This window comes from Paracoccidioides lutzii (genome assembly GCF_000150705.2).
Source record: "Paracoccidioides lutzii Pb01 unplaced genomic scaffold supercont2.1, whole genome shotgun sequence".
Taxonomy (NCBI): domain Eukaryota; kingdom Fungi; phylum Ascomycota; class Eurotiomycetes; order Onygenales; family Ajellomycetaceae; genus Paracoccidioides; species Paracoccidioides lutzii.
The window spans coordinates 719,314-740,256 of NW_015440947.1; the positions used below are offsets into that span (position 1 = coordinate 719,314).

Here is a 20,943-nt window from a genome sequence, read left to right on the forward strand (position 1 = left end):
TGAGGATTTGTGAGAGCATTTCAAGTAGTGTGGAGTTCTGTCGTAGGCATTGTGCTTGCTTGATGCTTATCATTGCTCTGTTGTATGAACATTCCTTATTTCTGAATGAACACGTGATACGCTAAGAATTATGAGGAACAATATTTTTCCGGCGGCAGAGGTCAATAATTTTCCCTTCCTAACCACCAGGACAACATATCTTGAAAATTTTGAACATTTGTCAGTGATAGTCTACCGTTGCTTCAGGTAGCTGAGCTACCTGACGTTGCGGGCAGAGCAAAAATCAATCTTGATCATCAGCCTCGGACATTTATCGCCTGTATATGGTGATGATGGTTAAGGAAATCCTTGAGCCTTTTCGCATTATCAGTCGACGCTGGGTACCCCGTTTCTCAATCTGCCAGACCCCATTCCGCACCATGTCTGCGGGTCGTTCGCAGGCCTGCTACTCCTCCTTGTCGTGTGAGTTTGCTACTGCTGAAAACATGCAGTTCAGCAGTGTTAATCTGATACAGCGCTGAGTTCGGACCATGAATTTTTTTCGTTTCACACGTGGCCGATTCATTCAAAATGAAGCTCATGAAATGGCGCAGCGATACATCCATTTTGACGTTGAGGAGTTAGCCCGTGTCGGAGCGGCAGCTGTTGGTGCCCAATCTTGCCTCAAAGTCGAGAAGTACCCTGATGGCATGTACAATAAAGCTTTTCTGCTTACTATGGACAATGGCATGCAAGCCGTGGCGAAGATTCCTAATCCTAATGCTGGCCTTCCTCATCTTACTACTGCCAGTGAAGTAGCGACAATGGAATTTGTACCTACCTATTCTTCACCCCAACTACTGAGTCTCTGTTGATTTATTGTTAATAGGTGCGCAGCGTATGCAAAACTCCTGTTCCCAAAGTATATTCCTGGAACTCGGGCCCAAACTCTGTGGGCGCGGAGTATATCATTATGGAGAAGGTTCATGGCGTGCCGCTAGGCTCAGTCTGGCCTCACATGGAAATCGGGGACCGCCTTGCAGTAGTAAAAACTATTGTTCAGTACCAAAAAGCGCGGATGTCTGTTTCATTTAGTCACTTTGGTGGTCTGTACTTTGCACAAGACCTCGATGGTTTTAGGCATCAAAGCATGTCTTACAATAGCGGAGGGGCCACACTATTGGATGAGAGATTTGTCATTGGGCCATCCACAGGCAGAGAGAAAGTTGATAATGGGAGGAGAACTGTTCAATTTGACCGTGGGCCGTGTAAGTCCCTCCATTATGAGTTGTGAAACCCTCAAACTAAGAGAACATTGGGTCGACAGTGCGAGAGAACCTTACAGCAATAGGCCGTCAAGAGATCGCCTGTGTGAAAGCGCTCCCAAATTTGCCCAAATCACCAATGGCGCTGTATGGTCCAGGGACGTACCAGCCCACAAGGGCAAGGAAACTCAGAGCTCTAGAGCTCTATCTCACCATGATCAGATATCTCTGTCCAGTTGACCAATCTATAACATCATCATGTCTCTGGCACGGTGATCTCCACGTTGAAAACATCTTCGTGGACTCTAAATCCCCCACAGAAATCGTCGGAATCATTGACTGGCAATCCACTGAGCTAGCTCCGTTATTTCATCATGCACGCCAGCCTCACCTTCTGGATTACGACGGCCCCCAACTTCATGGTCTCGAAAGGCCTAGCTTGCCCGAGAATTTACTCAGGCTGGACAATGAAGCCCAAAAAGAAGCCAAAGCTCTATATAACAAGCAAGCCTTATGTTCATTATACAGAACATTTGTCCATAGAACAAACCCACGGCTATACCGCGTGCTAGAATACAGAGAAAGCCCTAGCTTTGACCTCCTACTCCTTGCTCGAAATCTTCTGATTGATGGTGAAGCGACCTACCTCGCTCGCATTGTTGAACTAGAGGGCACATGGGCAGACCTTCCTGGCGTTGTGACCTCAGAAGGCAAAGATCATCAGTACCCATTCTACTTTTCTGATGAGGAAAAAGCAGAGATTGAAAGAGATGTGAATGGATCATCACTCGGTATGCAAGCAATGCAGAGCATCAAGGACAGCCTTGGGGATTTATTTCCGGAACAAGGCATTGTGAGGCCAGAGCAGTATGAAGAGGCTAAGAATGCTCTGTGTCAGGCCAAGGAATTCATCATACGAGAATTTGCCCGAAACCAAAATGAAGAGAAGGTGTGGGAGGAAGAATGGCCATTCAGTAATTGATGCGAAGATTACATCTCTTTTAGAATCAAGATAGTTGGTTGGGTGAGAGAACAAATGTGATATCTAAATTGCTGATGCAGAGGCTTGTTAACTATTGGTTCATTCTCATTTTAGTGGGATTGAGATCTCTCAGGTTTGATGCTGCCAAGGTGCTCTCTGAATGGTGAATGCCTGTTTCTGGTGGCAAGGCAGAAGATGTGATTGGTTGGGCTGGCTAATCCTTGAAGCGTCAATGGCTCCAAGCGCGTAGGGAGCAGTCCGGATGATAGGCGGGAAGTGAGGGCATGCAGTTCATATGCTTTGACCCTCGTGGGGGGTTGCGCGGGCAGGTATATATAAGGAGGTGCTCGCCAGACGTCAGTCCTGGTTGTCCATTCACCATCCATCCACCTATGAAACCCCATTCTTGGTAAGTGATGCGGTGCTCCTGATATACTACACGTGCTAAAAACTGTCGTGATTGCCTCACAGCACACCAGCAGAGAATACCGAACCTATTAAATCATTGTCATCTGACAGTATGAGCCGTCAAGTAGTTGACTCCCTCAAACGGCTCCGGAACTGGGTGTTTGCCGCTCCTTCCCGGGTGACCAAGATTGCGACAGGAGAGGGCATCGCTGGCACCTCAGCGGCCCCTACGCAAAGCAGCAATAATGACACAAGCATCGGCAGCCGTCTTGACCATGGCGAGACCTACGAGAAGGGCGGAAAGCGATATAAGTGATATAAATTCCAGATAAACAAAAATGCTGACAATCCGACTCTGAGACAATATGCAAACCAAGACAGCCACCGTGTTTGGGCCCAGGCGGACCTGGAAATAGGTGCGATACCTGACAAAGAAGCCGTGGAAAAGCTATTCGATGATATGCAATCGGGCCTAGAGCGCCCATAGTATGGCAGCTAGGGATATGCCCTGCCAACATGATTCTGGGTTGCCATTCTTTCTTTGCGTTTTTCCGTGTGATGGTTCATGGGAACGCCTAAATAGAAGCCAGGAGGTCATGTGATACGGGGAGGGAGCCTAGCAAATCGTCACAAAAACCTTTGCTGCTGTCATGAGAATCATAAGTCAACTAATAGAATTGTGCACTCCTTTATCTGAGCATAATTGATTAGTCATTTAAATCCACTGATTCATGATTCTTCAGAGGGTTCAAAGAAGTGTATGGAATTTTACGCATTCAACGACTACAATTTAAGACAAAGTTAGAATACATCTAGCTGCACCTTTTGCTATGCCTGAGTGACATGGCAAAAACAGTTTTGTGCGCATCTTAGACATTTACAAGAAGCAGTTTATTGACTTACATTCTCTCATTTACTGCTGCTGCTACGTGTCAGTTATTGATGATGCTTCTCTTGTGAGAAATGTTGATCATCACTGCTGCAGAACACCTTTCATTCACTCTGAAAATTGCTGCTTGATGTCACGGCTTCGATCTAGGCGCAGGTGAAACAGGTGTTCGATTGCCAGCTAGGTAAGCTATCTCGACGAAATACTAAGATGGTTCCTAAAACATGGGTTCGGGGAAGGCTCTGTTTATATACCCCTTTCCTTAGCGTGGTTTCTAGGCGGTTCCCGTGTTTACGGGGTATTTGTTTTCGGGGTAATGGTGGGTTGAGTTGCTATGCCGTTGCTAGGCAGTTGCAATTACCCTTTCAACCCAGCGGCCTTAGACTGTCGAGAAGTCTGGACGGAACCGTTCTACGCCGTTACATGAACAGCCAAATATATAGAGGTGGTTGCAGATTGAAACAGATCAACCTTTGAAGTGAAGATTATTGAAAATCAGAGTGGATCAATCTTAATTCATATACAAGCAGCTGTATTGTAATATTCTACATTTATATTTTCACTCATTATTATTCTCTTCTCTTTATAATGCTTGTAGTATTTATATTTCTACTCTTTTATAATATTAGTTATAGTGCTTCTCACACTTTCTTTGACACTTAGTTCAGTCATCTCAAGTGTTCTCATAATTCTCTTCTTAATTATATTTTAAAACTGACAATGAGCTTATTTCAAAAGTTTTTAATATTACATTATAAATTAATTTCATAAAATGTTAATATGTATTCTGAGAAAGAATGTTAGGGAGTGAATGCAAGCTGCATAAGAAGGAAACTCTCTGCGTTGCTAACTGCTATATAATGAAATACTAAGCTTGATGGGATGAAAGAGGTGCTGGGGCCTGCCTGGGTTATAACCACCTGCATGGTCATTTGATCACGTGAGAATATTTGGCCTAATCGGGCGCCAAGCTTAATCCAATGTCGAGTCTAACCGGGCACTGGGCCTCAGTCGGGCTCGGTCAGGCACTGAGTCTAACATCACCCCCCAGTCTAGGGACAGGCATGTCCTCATGCTGGTAGGTCATCATCAACCTTGTCCTTCAGGTAGCTGTCTGTCTCCCATGCCTTCAGCCACTCATTTAGTCACCTTGGAGGTCCAGCTTTTGTAGAATTAGCTTCATGGAAGTCGTATATGGTGTGTGGTGATCCTTTGAAGTCATGAGCTGAGTACCAAGATGAGTCCTCATCAAATTCCTTCCAGTGGACTTGATATTGCAGTTTGTCTTGATTTATTCAACTGACTAATATATGCTCCACTTCTCATTCATTTTCTCCATCTATCTCAATTGGATCTGGTGGTTTGACAGTCTGCCCTGGTAGGGGGTCTTTTGAATCTTTGTGCAGGTTGTCTGAGGAGAAGATTAGATGAATTTTCATGATTGTGAGGAGGTCCAGTCTATAGGTGTTGCTCACCCTCTCTAGAATTCTGAAGGGACCTGTGTTCTGTGCTGTCAGCTTACAGCTTGATCAGTCAATTCTGTATGATTTCAATGTCAAGTAGACAAAATCTTCCACTGTGAAGTCAGATTTCTGATGATGTCTGTCAGTCTGCCTCTTTATCTGTTCCTGTGCTGTCTTCATGCCCTTGCCTGCTCACTCTCAGATCTCTTTCATCTGTTTAACAAAGTTTTGAGCAGTCCTTCAATTTGTCCTCTTCCCTGCTCTTAGTTCTCTTGGCAGGGGCCTTCAGTCAAATAATGTTCATAACTCATATTCATTTGCAGCTAGAAAGAAGAAGATTCTAGTGAAGATGTTTGAGATGACTGCAGAAGCATGATCTATAATGAGTAATCACTCATCTCAGTCATTTTGATAGTAATTAACATATGAGTGAAGGTGTGTGACAATATACTGATTTGTTGTCTCTGTCTGCTCATCTGTCTGTGCATGATGTGCTGTTGAGAGTTTCAACTTTATGTCTAGAATTTCTGTGAACTCATTTCAGAAGTTTGATATGAACTGAGGACTGTGATCAGAGACAATCAAGTCTGGTGCCTCATTATAGAAATAGTAGAATTGAATAAATAATCAAGTCAGCTCATGAGCTGTAACTTCACAGGTGATAGAAACTGAAATTGTCTTCTTGCTTAATCAGCAGACTATAACTAGAATGACATCACAGTCACTTTTGCTCTTTGACACATTCATGAAGTCCATTGCAATATGCTGTCATGCCTGTTCTGGTATTGATAGTGACTTTAGCAGGCCAGAAGCTTTGTCTCTTGAAATCTTACTAACTCAGCATGTATGACAGTTCTGAACATAGTGTAAGACATCTGTCTGTCAGATGATTCATCAATAGTGAGAGTGAATCAGAGTCAGAGTCTTCTGTCCTTCTGAGTGTGCTGTTGAGATCTGATCATGAATTTTCTTTAGCAGAGCAGCTATAAGAGTTTCTTCCTGAACAGACACTATCAATCTTTCATGATAGAGCAACATATTATTCTTCATTGTATAGGGGCTATTCTCCTCTTCTACTTGCTGTCACAGAGACTCAATTGAGATGACTGTCTTGTTTAAAGACACTATGCATTCAGCAATGTTCTCTTTCTCTGAGGAGTTGATGCTAGCAATATTCATAAAAAGAGTGATCTGAGAGTCAAGAATCTCTGATTCTAGAAGAATTTGCATATAGCTGTTCTGTTACTTCTTAATCTGCTCAGATCTGCTCAGCACATCTGCTAGCAGGTTGACCTTACCTGATCAATACTTAATCTCAAAATAGAAATGAGAAAGAAATTCTGTCCAGTGAGTCTGACATGCATTCAGCTTCTTGATTGTCATGAAGTATTTCAGTGCATGATGATCAGTGAGAATCTTGAATCATTCTTCCTGTTGTAGTCTCTCAAGCTTAGCTCATCACTTCTGCAATGCTCAGATGACTGCAAGTATTTCCTTGTCATGAATCTCATAGTTGAGCTCTGCATCATTCATTGACTTGAAGTAGAAGATCACAGAGTGTCAAAGATTATCATTCAATCTTTGACTCAGTATCTCAGTCATCACTTCATCTGAGACATCAGTCTCAATGCAGGTTTCACATTCAGAGTCAAAGTAATGTAAGATTGGAGCCTTCATCAGCTGCTTCTTCAGTTTCTCAAAGGCTGATTGACATTCTGATGTCCACATGAATGGAACTGTCTTCTTTGTCAACTGGTATAGTGATTTTGCAATTCAGCTATAGTTTCTTATAAATCACTAATAGAAGTTGTCAAATTCTAGAAATGATTGAACACCTTTTACTGTGATTGAAATCTGCCACTTTGTGATGACAGCAGTCTTCTCAGAGTCTGTCTCAATCTTCTCTGTGATAATGATAAATCTCAGATATCTTGTTCTCTGAACAGCAAACTCACATTTCTGAATGCTAGCTTGCAAGTCTGCTGTCTTTAATCAGTTCAGTACCAGGTTCACTTGCTGCTTGTGTTCTTCAAGAGTCCTGCTGTAGATTAGAAGATCATCCATGAATGCTATCATGAACTTGTTCAGATAGTCAAAGAAGATACTGTTGACAAATCATTGAAAGCAGGCAGGGGTATTTGTAAGGTCAAAGAAGATCACTCAGTATTTATAGATCCTGTAGCAGGTTCTAAAGATGATCAGATTCTCTGACTTAGAGTTCATTCAGATGCAATGAAACCTCTGCTGAATGTTCAGCTTTGTAAAGTATTTTGCTCTGTTGAGTCAGTCCATCAGCTCATCTATTAGAAGCAAGAAATACTGATCTCATTTGATCATAGCATTCAGCTTGTGAAAGTCAACACAGAATTGTAGCTTCTTTCCACTACAAGCAATCAGAATTGAGAAGGTGTAGGGGGCTGAACTTGAAATGACAAAGCTCTTTGCTAGATTGATTTCAAGATAGATCTTCACTGCTTCTAGTTCCTCCAGATTCATCTTATATAGAGATGCATGTTCAATATTCTGAATGAGGTCAGTGTCAGACTGAAGCTCTATCTTAAAATCAACATTCTTTTATAGAGGAGATAATTCATCTGATGCTTTCTTTGAGAAACAGTTCTTCTGATCTTTCAATCATTCTGATAAGTTGCTGATCAGCTTCTCATCAGACTCCTTCTCAGCTTTCACTAAACTTCATTTCTTCTTGAGCTGTTTATTAATTTCATACAGACTGGTTATGAAGACTGTCAAGTTCTTGTTCTTCATATAACTGTGAAAAGAAGCAGTCTCAATGAAGTTCATATTCATCATCTGTGATGCTGTCTCCTCTCAGGTCAGTCTCTGCCTTGTCTTAGGTGTCATGACTGAGCTGGTCCCTTTCAATCTGCAGAGCTGAGCCTGATGCTCCTGTCTGATCTCCTTGTCCAGTTTGATCTCTCTTTGTTTCACATCTGCCTGATGCTCAGACTTAGGGTCTGGATGCTTCAGTATTGATTGAGACACTATCTTCAGCATTGACTCTGTCATCTGTTCAGGAATAGACCATTCACTCAGCCAAATCAGGTGTTGATTTTTAACATTAAGCCATATATCCTGTGCTGCTAACCACTTTCATCCCAGGATGACAGAGTACTGGCCTAGGTCCATCACCAGCAGGGGAACATTCCAGAATCTCTGACCATTCACTCAGAGGTTTAGAGTCAATGTGCAGTCTATCACCCCATCAGAGGCATCATTGTATCCCTTCATGCAGCATTTGAATGGGAGTTCCTGAAACTTTCTATTGAAAAATCTCACCAATTCTATAGTGTATCAGATATCAATAAAATTCACACTATTTGCTTCAGTATCAGTGAGAGAATTTGTAGAAGTAGCAATTTCATTGTGAGCTAACTTAATTGAGACATTAAAGCTCTTTCTCTCAATCAAGTCCTTCATCTCAAACCTCTCACAGACTATTGAACTATCTGAGGTGAAGTCTTTTCTCAGACTCACTCTTTTTTCAAATCTGCTGAAGGCTTAGAAGTGTCATTCTCTGTGAGCTCAGTGATCATCTGTTGAGACTTCTGCTTCACAGGGCAATTTCTGACAATGTGATCTTTCTCCTTGCAGTAGTAGCACTGAATATCTGGACAAGCACTCAAGGCTTTCTTTATGATAGGGGATTTTGTGGCCAAGGTGCTGTGGGAAGTTTGACTGTTAGAGACTCACAGAGTGTTTTGCTTGAAGATATTAAACTCATTTCTCTGCAAGCTCTTTGACTTCTGAGTGACATTGATTGTCTGGAGAGTGTGAGCTGCCTGAGCACAGATCTTCTGAAACTCAGCATATGTATTGATGATTGTATTGACTACTGCCATCATCCTCTGAAGATCAAAGAATAGCTTGTCATTGAAGTCTGTCTTGTAGTCCTCTTTGACAATCTTGACCTCACCTGCCAGATGTAAGAATTTTGTGACAAATTCATGATACTTGTCCCTATTGTGCATAATCAGCTTGTGATAATCACTCTTGACATTTTGCAGCTTGTTAGCATTCTCATATATTGACTTGAGATGCTCAAATATCTCTTCTGCAGTCTGATATCACTCAGAGTGATTCTCTTCCATACAGAGTGCAATGTGACATGCTGTGTTCCTATCAGTTAAGTTTTCAATGTATGCAATTCTCATGTGTTCAGTAGAATAGTGGTCAGTGTTCTCCCAGAGCTTGTTCTTCATCCAGAAGAGCCAATGTTCAAATTTTGACTCCTTGCCATCAGTGAGATGTTTTGAGTCATCAATCTTGACAGATCTCCAGGTAGTCTCAGAGGAGATGACATCTCAACTTGCTGCTTGATTGCTGACTGTCATATGGATCAGAGTGTGGCTAAGTTCATCACATTCAGCAATTAGCTCATCAATCTGACTTTGCTTGACAGCAGCCTGATCAGTGACATTGTTTCATTCCATCCTCAGACATGTGATTGTATCTCTCAATGTTTTTTCATCATCAAAGATGCTGTCAAAGATTGCTGCTAACTCTTTGTAAACATGATTCTTGTCTGAGTGAATCACCTGTCTGAATTCTTCAAGTGAGATCTGTGATTGATTGGTTGACCTAGTTAGAACATATCATCAGTCCCTCTTGATCTTTTCAGAGGGCTGGAAGTCTGGGATGGCCATTCTGGTCTGAGTCTCTCTGGTGACTAGGGGGGATGGAATGAGTTGCTGTTGTATATTGTGTCATCAGATTCTTGCTGAGCAGGTTCTACTCAATCCTGAGTAGAAGGGGTAGGATGAAGCTTAGTATTATGTTAGAGAGCAAATGTGAGCTGCATAAGAAGGAAACTCTCTGTGTTGCTAACTGCTATATAATGAAATACTAAGCTTGATGAGATGAAAGAGGTGCTGGGGCCTGCCTGGGTTATAACCACCTGCATGGTCATTTGATCACGTGAGAATATTTGGCCTAATCGGGCGCCGAGCTTAATCCGACGTCGAGTCTAACCGGGCACCGGGCCTCGGTCGGGCTCGGTCGGGCGCTGAGCCTAACAAAGAAGTAAACAGCAATTATGATAATTATAAATCTTTTAAATTAGTTAGTTTCTGTAGATATTATTCATATTAGCTACAATAATTTATTGCACAACAGATACAAAAACAGAATCAAATCATATATATGAACTTTAAAAGAGAATACAACAAGCAGTAGAGAATAATATTATAAATTATATCAATTATAATTTTTCAGTTTATATAATTCATTACTATTTCATTCTCTCATACTTCATCTTTAATCAGTTGAATTAGAGAACATTAAATATGTCTCTTCTGTAGTAATAAGAAATACTGTAGAGGGTTAAGCTCTAAGAACTAGAGACTAGTCCTCCTATATAACAAGGATAAATTACTTGGAAAAGGGAAGAAAAGAATGAGATGAGAATATCAGCTTAAGCAAGCTTATGTAGCATGATCATGTATGCACATGCAAATGATAATTAGGCTGAGTTAGTCAGTCAGAGTGAATCTAGAGGTTCAGCCTCTTATAATACCCTTCTTCTCCCTCTTTGTTGCAGGTCTTTACAACTATTTAAAGCTCTCTTTACATCTAATTTTATCTGCTGAGAGGTCTCTCAAGTGTTCAAAGTCTTCACTTCTTATAGAAGACTCATGTCATTTCATGTAGACTCAGTTCAATCTACTCATTTAATAAGGTATTACTTTTTTCTCTGGTAGATTCATTCATCTCAAATTTTCTCAATCTCAAACTCAGGTCCTTCTGAGATCTCTATAGTGGGTGACTGTCAGTCAGTTTGCTTCTGACTAGGCAGGGAATTCATCACTGCAGCATGTAGAAGCTTTATATTAAAGACATTGTGAATGTCAGATGAGACATTCAGTCAGTAAGTATGAAATTCTATCTTTTCTAGCATAGTATATTGATTGTATTTTGCATTCAGCTTCTTGCATAAGTGATTAGTATAAAGGGTTAAGCTCTAAAAACTAGAGGCTAGTCCTCCTATATAACAAGGACGAATTGCTTGAGAAAGGGAAGAAAAGAATGAGATGAAAACTCAGGCTTAAGCAAGCTCATGTAGCATGATCATGTGCACATGTGCAAATGATGACTAGGCTGAGTCAGCCAGTCAGAGCAAATCTAAAGGTTCAATCTCTTATAATACTCTCCTTCTCCCTCTTTATTGCAGGCCTTTATGACTATTTAAAGCTCTCTTTACATCTAATTTTGCCTGCTGAGAGGCCTCTCAAGCATTCAAGGCCTTCACTTCTTGTAGAAGACTCATGTCATTTCACATAGACTCAGCCCAATCTACTCATTTAACAAGGTATTACTTTTTTCTCTAATAGATTCATTCATACTGAATTTTCTCAATCTCAAACTCAGGTCCTTCTGAGGTCTCTATAGCAGGTGACTGCCAGTCAGTTTGCCTCTGACTAGGCAGGAGATCTGTCATTACAGCATGTAGAAGCTTTACATTAAAGACATTGTGAATGCTAAGTGAGATATTCAGTCAGTAGATATGAAATTCTATCTTTTCTAGCATGATATATTGATTGTATTTTATGTTCAGCTTCTTGCACAGATAATTAGTTCTCATGTTCTCTAAGCTCAACCAGACCTTATCTCCAGGTTGAAAGCTTGAAGCCAGGTCTCTTTGTCTATTCATGTATTTCTATTGAGATTGCTAAGCATCTGTCATTTTTACTTGAGTTCACTTCAACACTTCACAGGCCTTTCTCATATAATCATCTGCAAACTCAATGAGATTATGTAGTGTTTCAACAGGAGGTGCATCAGCTATATCAATGAAGGAGACATGGAAAAGATGTGTTAAAAAGAACAGACTCATGCTCATTGAGACAGTATCTCTATTATTGATGGTCAGCTTTGCTAGAGGGAGTCATTCATGTCAGTCATGCTGTTGAAAGCTAATGTACTTGTGTAAGTAGATTTTCAGAGTCTGATTCATTCACTCCATAGCTCCATTAGTCTCTGAGTGATAGACTATAGAGAGTCATCTATTAATATCTAATTTCTCACACATCTGAGTTCAAAATATAGTTGTAAAAGATGACTCTTGATCTGATACTATCATCTTATAGATGTCATGTTGAAAGATGATGTTGCAAAGAAACACTCTAGTTACTATCTCTGCATCAGTTTTCTTAACTGCTTTTAATATAACTCTCTTGATCAGTCTGTTCATTATAATCATGATGTTTGTATATTCTTTAGAGCTTGATAAGTTCATGATAAAGTCCATAGAAAGCTCCTACCATATGTATTCAGAAATGAGGAGAGGCTTAAGCAGTCCCTGATATCAATCTCTTCATGTAGTGTTTGATCTGCAGAGATGGCAGTTCCTGATCATTCTTCTCACATTGGCAGCATAGCCTAGCCAGTAGAACTCATATTTTAGAACTTCTGCCATTTACTCTTGCCTGGGATGGCTGGTAAGAGGTGAGTCATAAGCCTCATGTACTAACCTGGTTTGAAGAGGTTTGAAGTCTGGCACTCACTTATGATCTCAAAAGAGAAGCTTCCCATTCTCATTTAAAGAGCACTCAGAGACAGAGGTCTTAATGCTGAGTTCAGAAGAAAATCTGAATCTTTTCTCATGAAGAATTTGCTCCAGACACTGCAGAATCTTATCATTTTTGTGAGTCTCATTTCACTGAGCTTGAAGAGACATCTTAGGTTCCATGCTGGCAGCAGCCACTATTGGTTCCATTCCAGGTGCCAGTATATTAAACTTAAGTAGTTGAGCTTGCCTCTGCTTGATTCTCTCATCATCAGCACCCTGTGGCATGTTCTGCTCTCTTTACAATAGAGTGTCTGGTCCAGTGTTCAACTTCTCTGGCTGGTAATCAATTCTGAAGTTGAATTAATAGAGAATATCTATTCAACATAGCTATCTTTCATTTAGTCTATGTGTAGTCATGAAGTATTCTAGATTCTTATGATCTGTGAGAATCTTGAATTCCTTTATGCTTTGTAGCTCAGTGTCCCATTTCTTTAAACACTCAATTATTGCTAATAACTTCTTATCATGAATCTCATAGTTGCATTCTGCAGGTGAATGCTTGCAAGAGAAGAAAGCACATAGATGTAGAATGTTCTGCTTGTCATATTATAGCAGCACTCCTCCTGAGATGTAATCTGAGAAGTCTGTTTTCAATATAGTCTCATGATCAGATTTGAATTGAAGCAGAATCAGAGTGGAGATAAATATTGATTTTAGATACTTAAAAGCTTCCTCAGCCTTGCTTGTCCATAAAAAAGAAACATCCTTGTGTGTAAGAATTATCAGTGAGGTTATGAACTTTGAGAAATCTCTGATAAATTGTTTATAGAAATTGACAAAATCTAAAAATTCTCATACACTCTTAAGAGTAGTAGATGTTACTCATTTCAAAACAGCTTTAATCTTCTCTGAATTCATTCATATACCCTTGCCTGCTTCAATGATGAATTCAAGATATTTTGTGCTGTTCATCTCAAACTCACTCTTTCTGATATCTGCCTATAGGCCTGCTTTCTGTAGATATATAAACATCTTTTGTACATGCTCACAATGCTCCTGTAAGCTTCTTGAGGAAAATATCAAGATGTCATCTAAATAGACTGAGCAGAAGTCATCTAGATATCTATGTAATACTCAGTTGATATATTTTTGAAATATATTCAGAGCATTGGCCAAATCAAAGAGTGTAATCAGCTACTCAAATAGCCTGTATCTGGTTCTAAAGACTGTCATTCACTCATCACCTTCTATGATTCAAATCTTGTGAAAAGCTGCAATAATATTCAGCTTAGTGAATTATTTAGCTCATTCAATTCACTGTAGTGTCTCACTGATTAATGATAGAGAATATCAGTCCTTTTAGATGATTTTATTAAGAGCTCAATAGTTCACACAGAATCTTAGCTTATCTTCATACTTCTTTGCAAATAGTATAAGAGTGGTCATGGAAGAGTTGCTCACTTTAATAAAACTCTTATCTAGATAATCTGTAAGAGTCTTTCACAAAGCCAGTAGTTTCTCTCAAGACATATTATATAGTGGGCCTCAATGGGGTTGTTCTGTGCTATCATCAGTCTTTTTAATCAGTTCAATCTCATGATCTCTACCTGGGTCACAAAGTGGGAGTAGAGTGTTAGCAGCTTCCTTATCAAATATGTTCAAAAACTTATGATAATGTTCAGGCAGCTTTTCTCTAGAATCAATCTTTGATTTTACTTCTAGAGTCTTTTGAATGTCAGTCAAACTGACAGTGAAGATCTCAATGTTTCACTTTTTTCAAGTGCTCATAAGCCTAGAGAAGCTTACAGCAGAGATGAGAATCACATCAGCTTTTGCATTTGAACTAGACTCTACCTTTATACCACTCTCTTCAAATCTCACAATTCTTTGATAAGGGATCATAGTCACCTTTTGCTGGGCCAGCCAGAGGTCATCTAGATACATATCATGATCATGTAACTCATTCACTATGTAGAGAAAGGCTCATGCAGTTATGTGACCATCTATATCAATTCAAATGCCAGTCACTATGCTTGTGGAGAGTCTCATGAAGTCTTCAAAGCCAGTCATTTTAACAGAGAGAATTTCAATGCACAGGAGCTTATGCTTGTTAACATAGAATTAAGAAATAAGATCATAGACATTACATTTACTGTCTATCATTGCTTTAGTCAAAAAGGCATTATCTATTAGAGCATTGACAGTGAAGGGTTTGAATATCATCTTAGATTTAAATCTTCTTCATTGCTTTCTCATAAGCTTTTTATTTTACTTCTTTCAGTGTCTTTTGGTTGGAGCTACTCTTTTCTCAAATCCTCACTCATATCCACATTGTTGTTGTCCAGTACTGGCTTAGAGATCATCTTAGCTATTGTGAGGGTGACAGAGCATCTGAGAGGTTTGAATGAGCAGCTCTTAATCATATGATCTTCAGCTCTGCATCTCAGGCATAGGCCTTGCTCTTTTCATTGATTAATCTCTGTCTGATTTATCAATTTGGCATGGCAGGCACTTGAGGTCACAGCATCAGGAGAGAGATTCATCAGATCATCAGTGAAAGCTTGAGACTGGTTTCATCAGTCAAGAACAGCATGATAAAGTAGAGAGTATGAATTAGATGTTGTATGATCTGAAGAAGATCTGCTCTCATGATGTTTAGACCACTGTCTTAAAGTCTTAAGCTCAGAGAGTTGATGATCAATTAATCTAAGCTCCCTGCAGTAATTCTTATAAAGAGATGGTTCTCTTACACCCACCATGCCTTCCCTCAGCTCCATGCTTAGAGTAGATTTCAAATACCTCTTTTTAATGTGATCATCTCATTCATAACCATCAGCTTCCAGCAGTAGCTGATTAAATTCAGACAGAAAGTTGAAGAGAGCTCTTCTACTCTGTCATAGATTGTTGAGCTTTTGCATAGCTTTTTCCTGTTGTGCAGAATCACTAAAGAGCATGTGTGTCTGCTTCAGTAAGCTCTCTACTGTGAAGTTGATCTTGTTCTTATTATTCTCAACTCAGAGGTAAACTTGACCTGCTGCCATTTCTTCCAGTCTCAAGTACACATACCAAGCACATTTCTCATTATTACCTAAAGCTTTCTCATTGACCTTAAGTTTTGATTGAAGCTTTAGCTCTCACTGAGAGTAGTGCTTCAGATTAGCATCATCATACTTCTTGCAGTTCAGTAGCTTGATCTTTGATCTTCTGACTGCAATAAGTGATTGCAGATTCAATTGAGAGAGAATTAATGTTGAGATGTTTAAAGCTTGTTGTAGATTAGCTATTTCAGCTTGCTGAGCTGCTATTAAATCTCTGTTCTCACACTGAACCTGTTTCTGCTGTTGAAGAAAGATCATTCATTGTTATTCAAAGCTGCTGAAGGTGTCCCTGTTCATTACTTCATGTTAATTCATTTGTGTATTTGTTGTACAAGTCTGTCACTTTATCTCATTCAGCTAGACATTTTCAATGTTGCTCATTCATTTGTTAGCATGATTGCTAACTCAGTCTATTCATATACCAGTGCTATCACTGAACTTTGTGATGCGGAATTTAAGACTTTCAATAGTCTGTCATATGTCAGCATATTTGCTGAGCTTTGTGATACAGAATTAAGACTCTCAGTGGCCTATCAATGAAAGGAGTGAAGCAATTTGTAATGTAGAGGATTAAGCTCTAAGAACTAGAGACTAGTCCTCCTATATAACAAGGATGAATTGCTTGGGAAAGGGAAGAAAAGAATGAGATGAGAACACAAGCTTAAGCAAGCTCACATAGCATGATCACGTGCGCACATGCAAATGATGGCTAGGCTGAGTCAGCCAGCCAGAGCGAATCTAGGGGTTCAGCCCCTTATAAATACAAATATATAATATATTTAAAAAAATATAAAAAAGAAAGAATCAATAGCTGTCATTAATCTTGACTTCAGCTCATTTGCATAAAACACTCAAAGAATCAATTAGCAGTGACATTAGACTCAGATCTGATGATTATATTATTATTCTTCTCAAAAATAATAGAATGTCATAAAAATCTGCTGTAGAATTGAATCACAAGACAACTGATGCATTATATTGCTAGATCAACATGTACAACTTCAGAGGAGATTGAGATAGATCTTTTTAGCATTGACTCAAAGCACAGCAATCTTTCCACCCCAATATCAGATGGGAAAGGAAAAAGAAAAGAAGAAGAAGAAGAAAAGAGAGAATGAAAGAGAGAATGATCAGAAGTCTCACAGTCAAAATGAATGAGTCAAATTTTAAGAGAGCATGAAGAGTGACAATCAGAGCAGTCAAAAGAGAGAGTAAACAGGAAAAACAGTAAATCATAGAGATTGGCTGATCAGAGTTAACTGTAGAAGCAGGTGATGAGTCATGATAGGTTCAGCAGTAACTGCATCCCGCAACAGCAGTGGCGGTGAGCCAGCCAATGTCCATCAGGGGGGGGGTTAATACAGACACCAGGATCCGGCGATCGCCAATGAAGAGCGGGAGAGCAGGAGAGCAGGGAGGAAAGAAAGACTGAACTGAAAGGAAAAAGATGAAGAATTGCGTGCACGAGAGAGGGAAGGGGGCAGCGTCTTATATAGTCGCGGCGACGGCAGCGTGCCCGAACAGGCGGCGCCAGACCGAAACGGGCCACGCCAAGGCCCAAACGGGGTGACACCAGGCCCGATCGGGACGGCGCCAGGCCGCAAGGGGAAGGGTGGCCCGCGCCGATGCAAATCGAAATTCTCCCTTTTTATAGTTTTACATAATCTAGGTTTAGGGGCTTCTGCTTCCAGAAACCGGCCCTTGTTGGCGGTCGGAATCGGCTCTTACTCTCTATCTCGACTCGTTTTGACTACGTATAAATATGACAGATTTTACCTTTTGAATAACTTTTGCATGTTGAGGTGGATAATGTTTATCTTGTTTTTATAAGCTTATTGTTTTATACAGTCCATGATGACAACTTCCTATGCCTTTAATAATGGAAATTAACTGACAGTTTGAGGTTTTTATACTCATGAAAACTAATTCCAAAGTAACAATTGTCTTCATGAATCAAAAGATAGAATCCCTCTGCAGTACAGTCATTGAAGTAATCATGTAGCATATGTCTTTTCATTGATAAAGTTTCTGAACAAGGCTATTTTGCTCAATCCACTGACGTCTTTGGAGTTTGTCAGACATTGGACCTTCATGCGGCTGATTATATTCATCAAAATCTACATCAAAACTCCCACTCCCTCTTTTATTCCTTATTTTTTTCGAATTTCGGAGCTAGTTGCTCTAAAACACGCTACCAAATTGAGTTTTGTATGTAAATTAGCAGTAGAAACATATGCAAGAATGTGGGGGTGAGAAAAGAAGCTACTTGTATTTATGAATAGCCGCAAAAAATTTGCAAAGAATGGCATAAAAGAAGAATGAGAATTGATGACTAAGCCAATGAGATTCTACGTCTGATAGTGGCATCTTCTGAGCTTGATCGAATTGGAGAAATTGAAGATGAGATCTGATGGTCATTTCTTAGAGAGAACGCTCTCAAATGTTATTAACTATTTATTTTAATATTATTTTATTCCAGTTTAAAAATAAATTTTACTGTTTGTTATTTAATACTATATGGAAGGTACATTCCCTGCAATTTCATGTTGCAATTCAAGCGGGAGACTATGCGTCGCCAATTGCCGTAATGTGCGTCCCCTTAGGCTTGTCAGCAGGGAGAGAATTGCGGGAGAACCTTGGCTGTCTGCTTTGTCCTGCCGTAAATCCCGGCAAATTGCTTCCAGTGACCTCAGAAAGAGATTCCCGAAGAGGTCTCGACGCCCACCACTGCTCAAGTTGGGCATAGAAATTCCTACGAGGAATGGTAGGCAGACTAGAAATATGATATGACAGAGAACTTAGCACAAACAGTTTCCGTTTTAATACCATAGACTTTTCTGGCGAAGTAACGGGCCCGGATTCTGATACTTCGTTGTGTGTTGAGAATCTTCTTTTCAATGATTCGTCGGTTTCTGCATACAGTTCAACCCATGGCTCTGCCTGATTTGCCTGGGGGAGTGGATTATGTATTTTGGGAATCGCATCTTCTAGGCTGGGTTTGAAAATGGTGTCGAAGAAGCCGGCGGCAGAGTCCGTCATCGCTAGAGGAGAATTTCGATGAGGTGGGACAGGATGTTTGTTTCTTTGTCTCCAATTGCCTCTCGCCAAATGGTAGTATGGTCCCTGGAGGTATTCTTGATGGAGAGAAATTTTAGCTGAATTGGCCCTTCAAGTCTGAACCCCTGTGAGTTTAGATCAGCACCGATACCTTGCTTCCTTTGCAGGAGGGATTGCTTCAAAATTGAGATAACAGCCATAATGGGTTTTTGGAACGCTCATTTAGTTTGTGTCTTGTTGTTCCCCAAAAGTCGTCAATGTCGTTGAGTACGTGTTCAGCCTTGGGATTTTTCGCAGGAGAATACATGACTTGTTCACTCCTTCAAGTTGATTCGATTGTTGTGCTGTAGAGTGTAGGACCTCAAAAATCCGGGTGTGGCAGCAGTTCACCAGCGAACCAGGAAGTGGGGAAGTCTGTAGGTTTGCTAATTGGAAGGACCCGAGACTGGGAGGGGGGTTCTTGGATGCTGAAGTCTGTCCTGGTAACGGCAATTACGGGCCACCCGCTCTTGGTTACTTAGGCTGCCACCAAGCAGCTGCATGACCCGTTTTCTCAACCCATACGTTGCAAAGGGCATAGAAATCCCCACTTGCGTCAACAGGAGCAGCCACAATGACAATGTCCCGACGGTTGGGATCTATCTAACACCGGCAATAACAAGGCTATTTGGCTGCCTGGTATATAGCAGACACGTAAATCTCTCATGGTCTGCCCCCTCTACCGCAGGTGTTGTTTGTTGTTTCGCCCCTTACCAAAACAACCAAATTCAATAAGCCCATATTACTGGTAAGAAAACCTGCGAATCGAGAGCAGCGCATATCTAATGCGATGATGCAGTTTTCCTTACCGATCCGCTGTCAACATGGGGAACGCTCTCTACCTTGTCACTTACGATCGCGGCACTTACCTGAACACCAGCATACCCAAACCGTACCACTGGTCCTTCTTCGTCCAAAAGGAAATCAAGGGCAAAGTAAGGCAGGGAATTGCTTATCAGCTGCGGGGAATACCAGGAGCCTTTCATTATGACGGACCAGAAGAAGTTGATCTAGGGCATTCGGGCTCTCTGAAGGAGGAGCTTCTGATTGGGGAAGGACCTGAGGATAAATTTGAGATGATCCACCAAAGGCTGAAGGAGTGCAAAATAGACTCAGTTGAATCGTCCAGCTGGAATTGCCCGGATTGGGCGCTTGAAGGGTTTGAGAAACTGAAGACTGAAGGATTTGTATATGATATATACACAGTCGAGACAGTTAGAGCTTGGCTCAGGGAGAAATAGGGACAATTCAGCACCTGATTGACGATTATTATTACTACTATTATTTTTAGTAGTAGTATTAGTATTTGAAGTTAGCAAAACGAACGCAAACAGGAGATACTGTGCTGCTAGGGATTCTTAAAACATCTCCAAAACAACGTCTACTTCAAACTCTTTCTCGTAGGGGGGCATGATTTCCTTGACAATGTCCGCCCACCACTTCTGACATCGACCACCAAATAACGCCTTCCTATACTCCCACCATTCTGGCCAAAACCCAGCCATCTCCCAATCTAGGATAGCTGTCACGTTGCCTGTGCTTTCATCCACTAATATATGTTCATATGACAGGTCGGCGTGGGCGAAATTGACGCCGTAAACATCAGAAAACATCGCCCGGTAAGTCTTCGCTAGTGACGGCTTTGGGCTACGGCTCATCGGCTCGACGAGAAAATCAAGAAACTGGGACACAGAATCAAAGGGTCCGCACGGAGACCCGTTCTTCAACCGGTGGTCATAGGCAGCTGTTCCCGTGCATGACCCAATCCAGCCAGAATTTGGGGGTAATAGGCTGTGTAGCTGCTTGAAATAGGACTTCAGCTAGCTGAGAGTCACCCTCCGCGCGTCCTCGCTCATACCCGGCCACGCTTTGTCGAAACTGATTCCGGGCATCCGGCTCATCAAAATCCAATACTTATCACACTCACTAAACACTCTGGCCTCCAGGATTCTGGGAATCGGAATGGTCGTGTGTTTCTGGACAAAGGCCATCGCCTCCAACTCTCTCTCGAGGCGGAGGCAGGTTCCGTACTTTCGAATGGTGGAATCGTTCTCGAACACGACTCGCATTCTCCGTGCGGAAGTGGGGCCAAACGATGCCATTACGGTTCGCTAGTGGTTTTGGCAGAGAATTAAGGGACAAGGTGCGGGCGGTTTCACTCACATAAAGGGGGCAGCCACTCCACCGCACGTGATGAACCCTATATAGTTTAGCTAGCTTCGACCATGTGTGGTAAAC

General features: G+C 41.0%; 6 protein-coding genes across 6 annotated transcripts; 3 read left to right on the top strand and 3 right to left on the bottom strand.

Moving 5' to 3' along the window:
* Window positions 1–419: 419 nt before the first annotated feature.
* On the top strand, window positions 420–2,226 carry PAAG_00197 (phosphotransferase enzyme family protein; the record flags this gene model as incomplete). Its single annotated transcript, XM_015843936.1, has 4 exons — window positions 420–462; window positions 577–812; window positions 869–1,247; window positions 1,307–2,226. The coding sequence occupies 4 exons, from the start codon at window positions 420–422 to the stop codon at window positions 2,224–2,226; spliced, it is 1,578 nt and encodes a 525-aa protein (XP_015700271.1).
* A 520-nt stretch (window positions 2,227–2,746) lies between these two features.
* Window positions 2,747–3,121, top strand: PAAG_00198 (hypothetical protein; the record flags this gene model as incomplete). Its single annotated transcript, XM_015843937.1, has 2 exons — window positions 2,747–2,946; window positions 2,995–3,121. The coding sequence occupies 2 exons, from the start codon at window positions 2,747–2,749 to the stop codon at window positions 3,119–3,121; spliced, it is 327 nt and encodes a 108-aa protein (XP_015700272.1).
* Window positions 3,122–7,815: 4,694 nt separating this feature from the next.
* PAAG_00199 (hypothetical protein) lies at window positions 7,816–8,975 on the bottom strand (the record flags this gene model as incomplete). Its single annotated transcript, XM_015843938.1, has 4 exons — window positions 7,816–8,013; window positions 8,093–8,198; window positions 8,482–8,667; window positions 8,698–8,975. The coding sequence occupies 4 exons, from the start codon at window positions 8,973–8,975 to the stop codon at window positions 7,816–7,818; spliced, it is 768 nt and encodes a 255-aa protein (XP_015700273.1).
* Window positions 8,976–18,174: 9,199 nt separating this feature from the next.
* On the bottom strand, window positions 18,175–18,866 carry PAAG_00200 (hypothetical protein; the record flags this gene model as incomplete). The annotated part of the gene is made up of 3 exons (XM_015843939.1): window positions 18,175–18,382; window positions 18,419–18,743; window positions 18,818–18,866. The coding sequence occupies 3 exons, from the start codon at window positions 18,864–18,866 to the stop codon at window positions 18,175–18,177; spliced, it is 582 nt and encodes a 193-aa protein (XP_015700274.1).
* Window positions 18,867–19,529: 663 nt separating this feature from the next.
* PAAG_11067 (hypothetical protein) lies at window positions 19,530–19,946 on the top strand (the record flags this gene model as incomplete). The annotated part of the gene is made up of 1 exon (XM_015846775.1): window positions 19,530–19,946. One exon carries the CDS (start codon window positions 19,530–19,532, stop codon window positions 19,944–19,946), a length of 417 nt encoding a protein of 138 aa, XP_015703579.1.
* A 117-nt stretch (window positions 19,947–20,063) lies between these two features.
* PAAG_00201 (hypothetical protein) lies at window positions 20,064–20,807 on the bottom strand (the record flags this gene model as incomplete). Its single annotated transcript, XM_002797616.2, has 2 exons — window positions 20,064–20,504; window positions 20,541–20,807. 2 exons carry the CDS (start codon window positions 20,805–20,807, stop codon window positions 20,064–20,066), a joined length of 708 nt encoding a protein of 235 aa, XP_002797662.2.
* Between the last annotated feature and the right edge of the window lie 136 nt (window positions 20,808–20,943).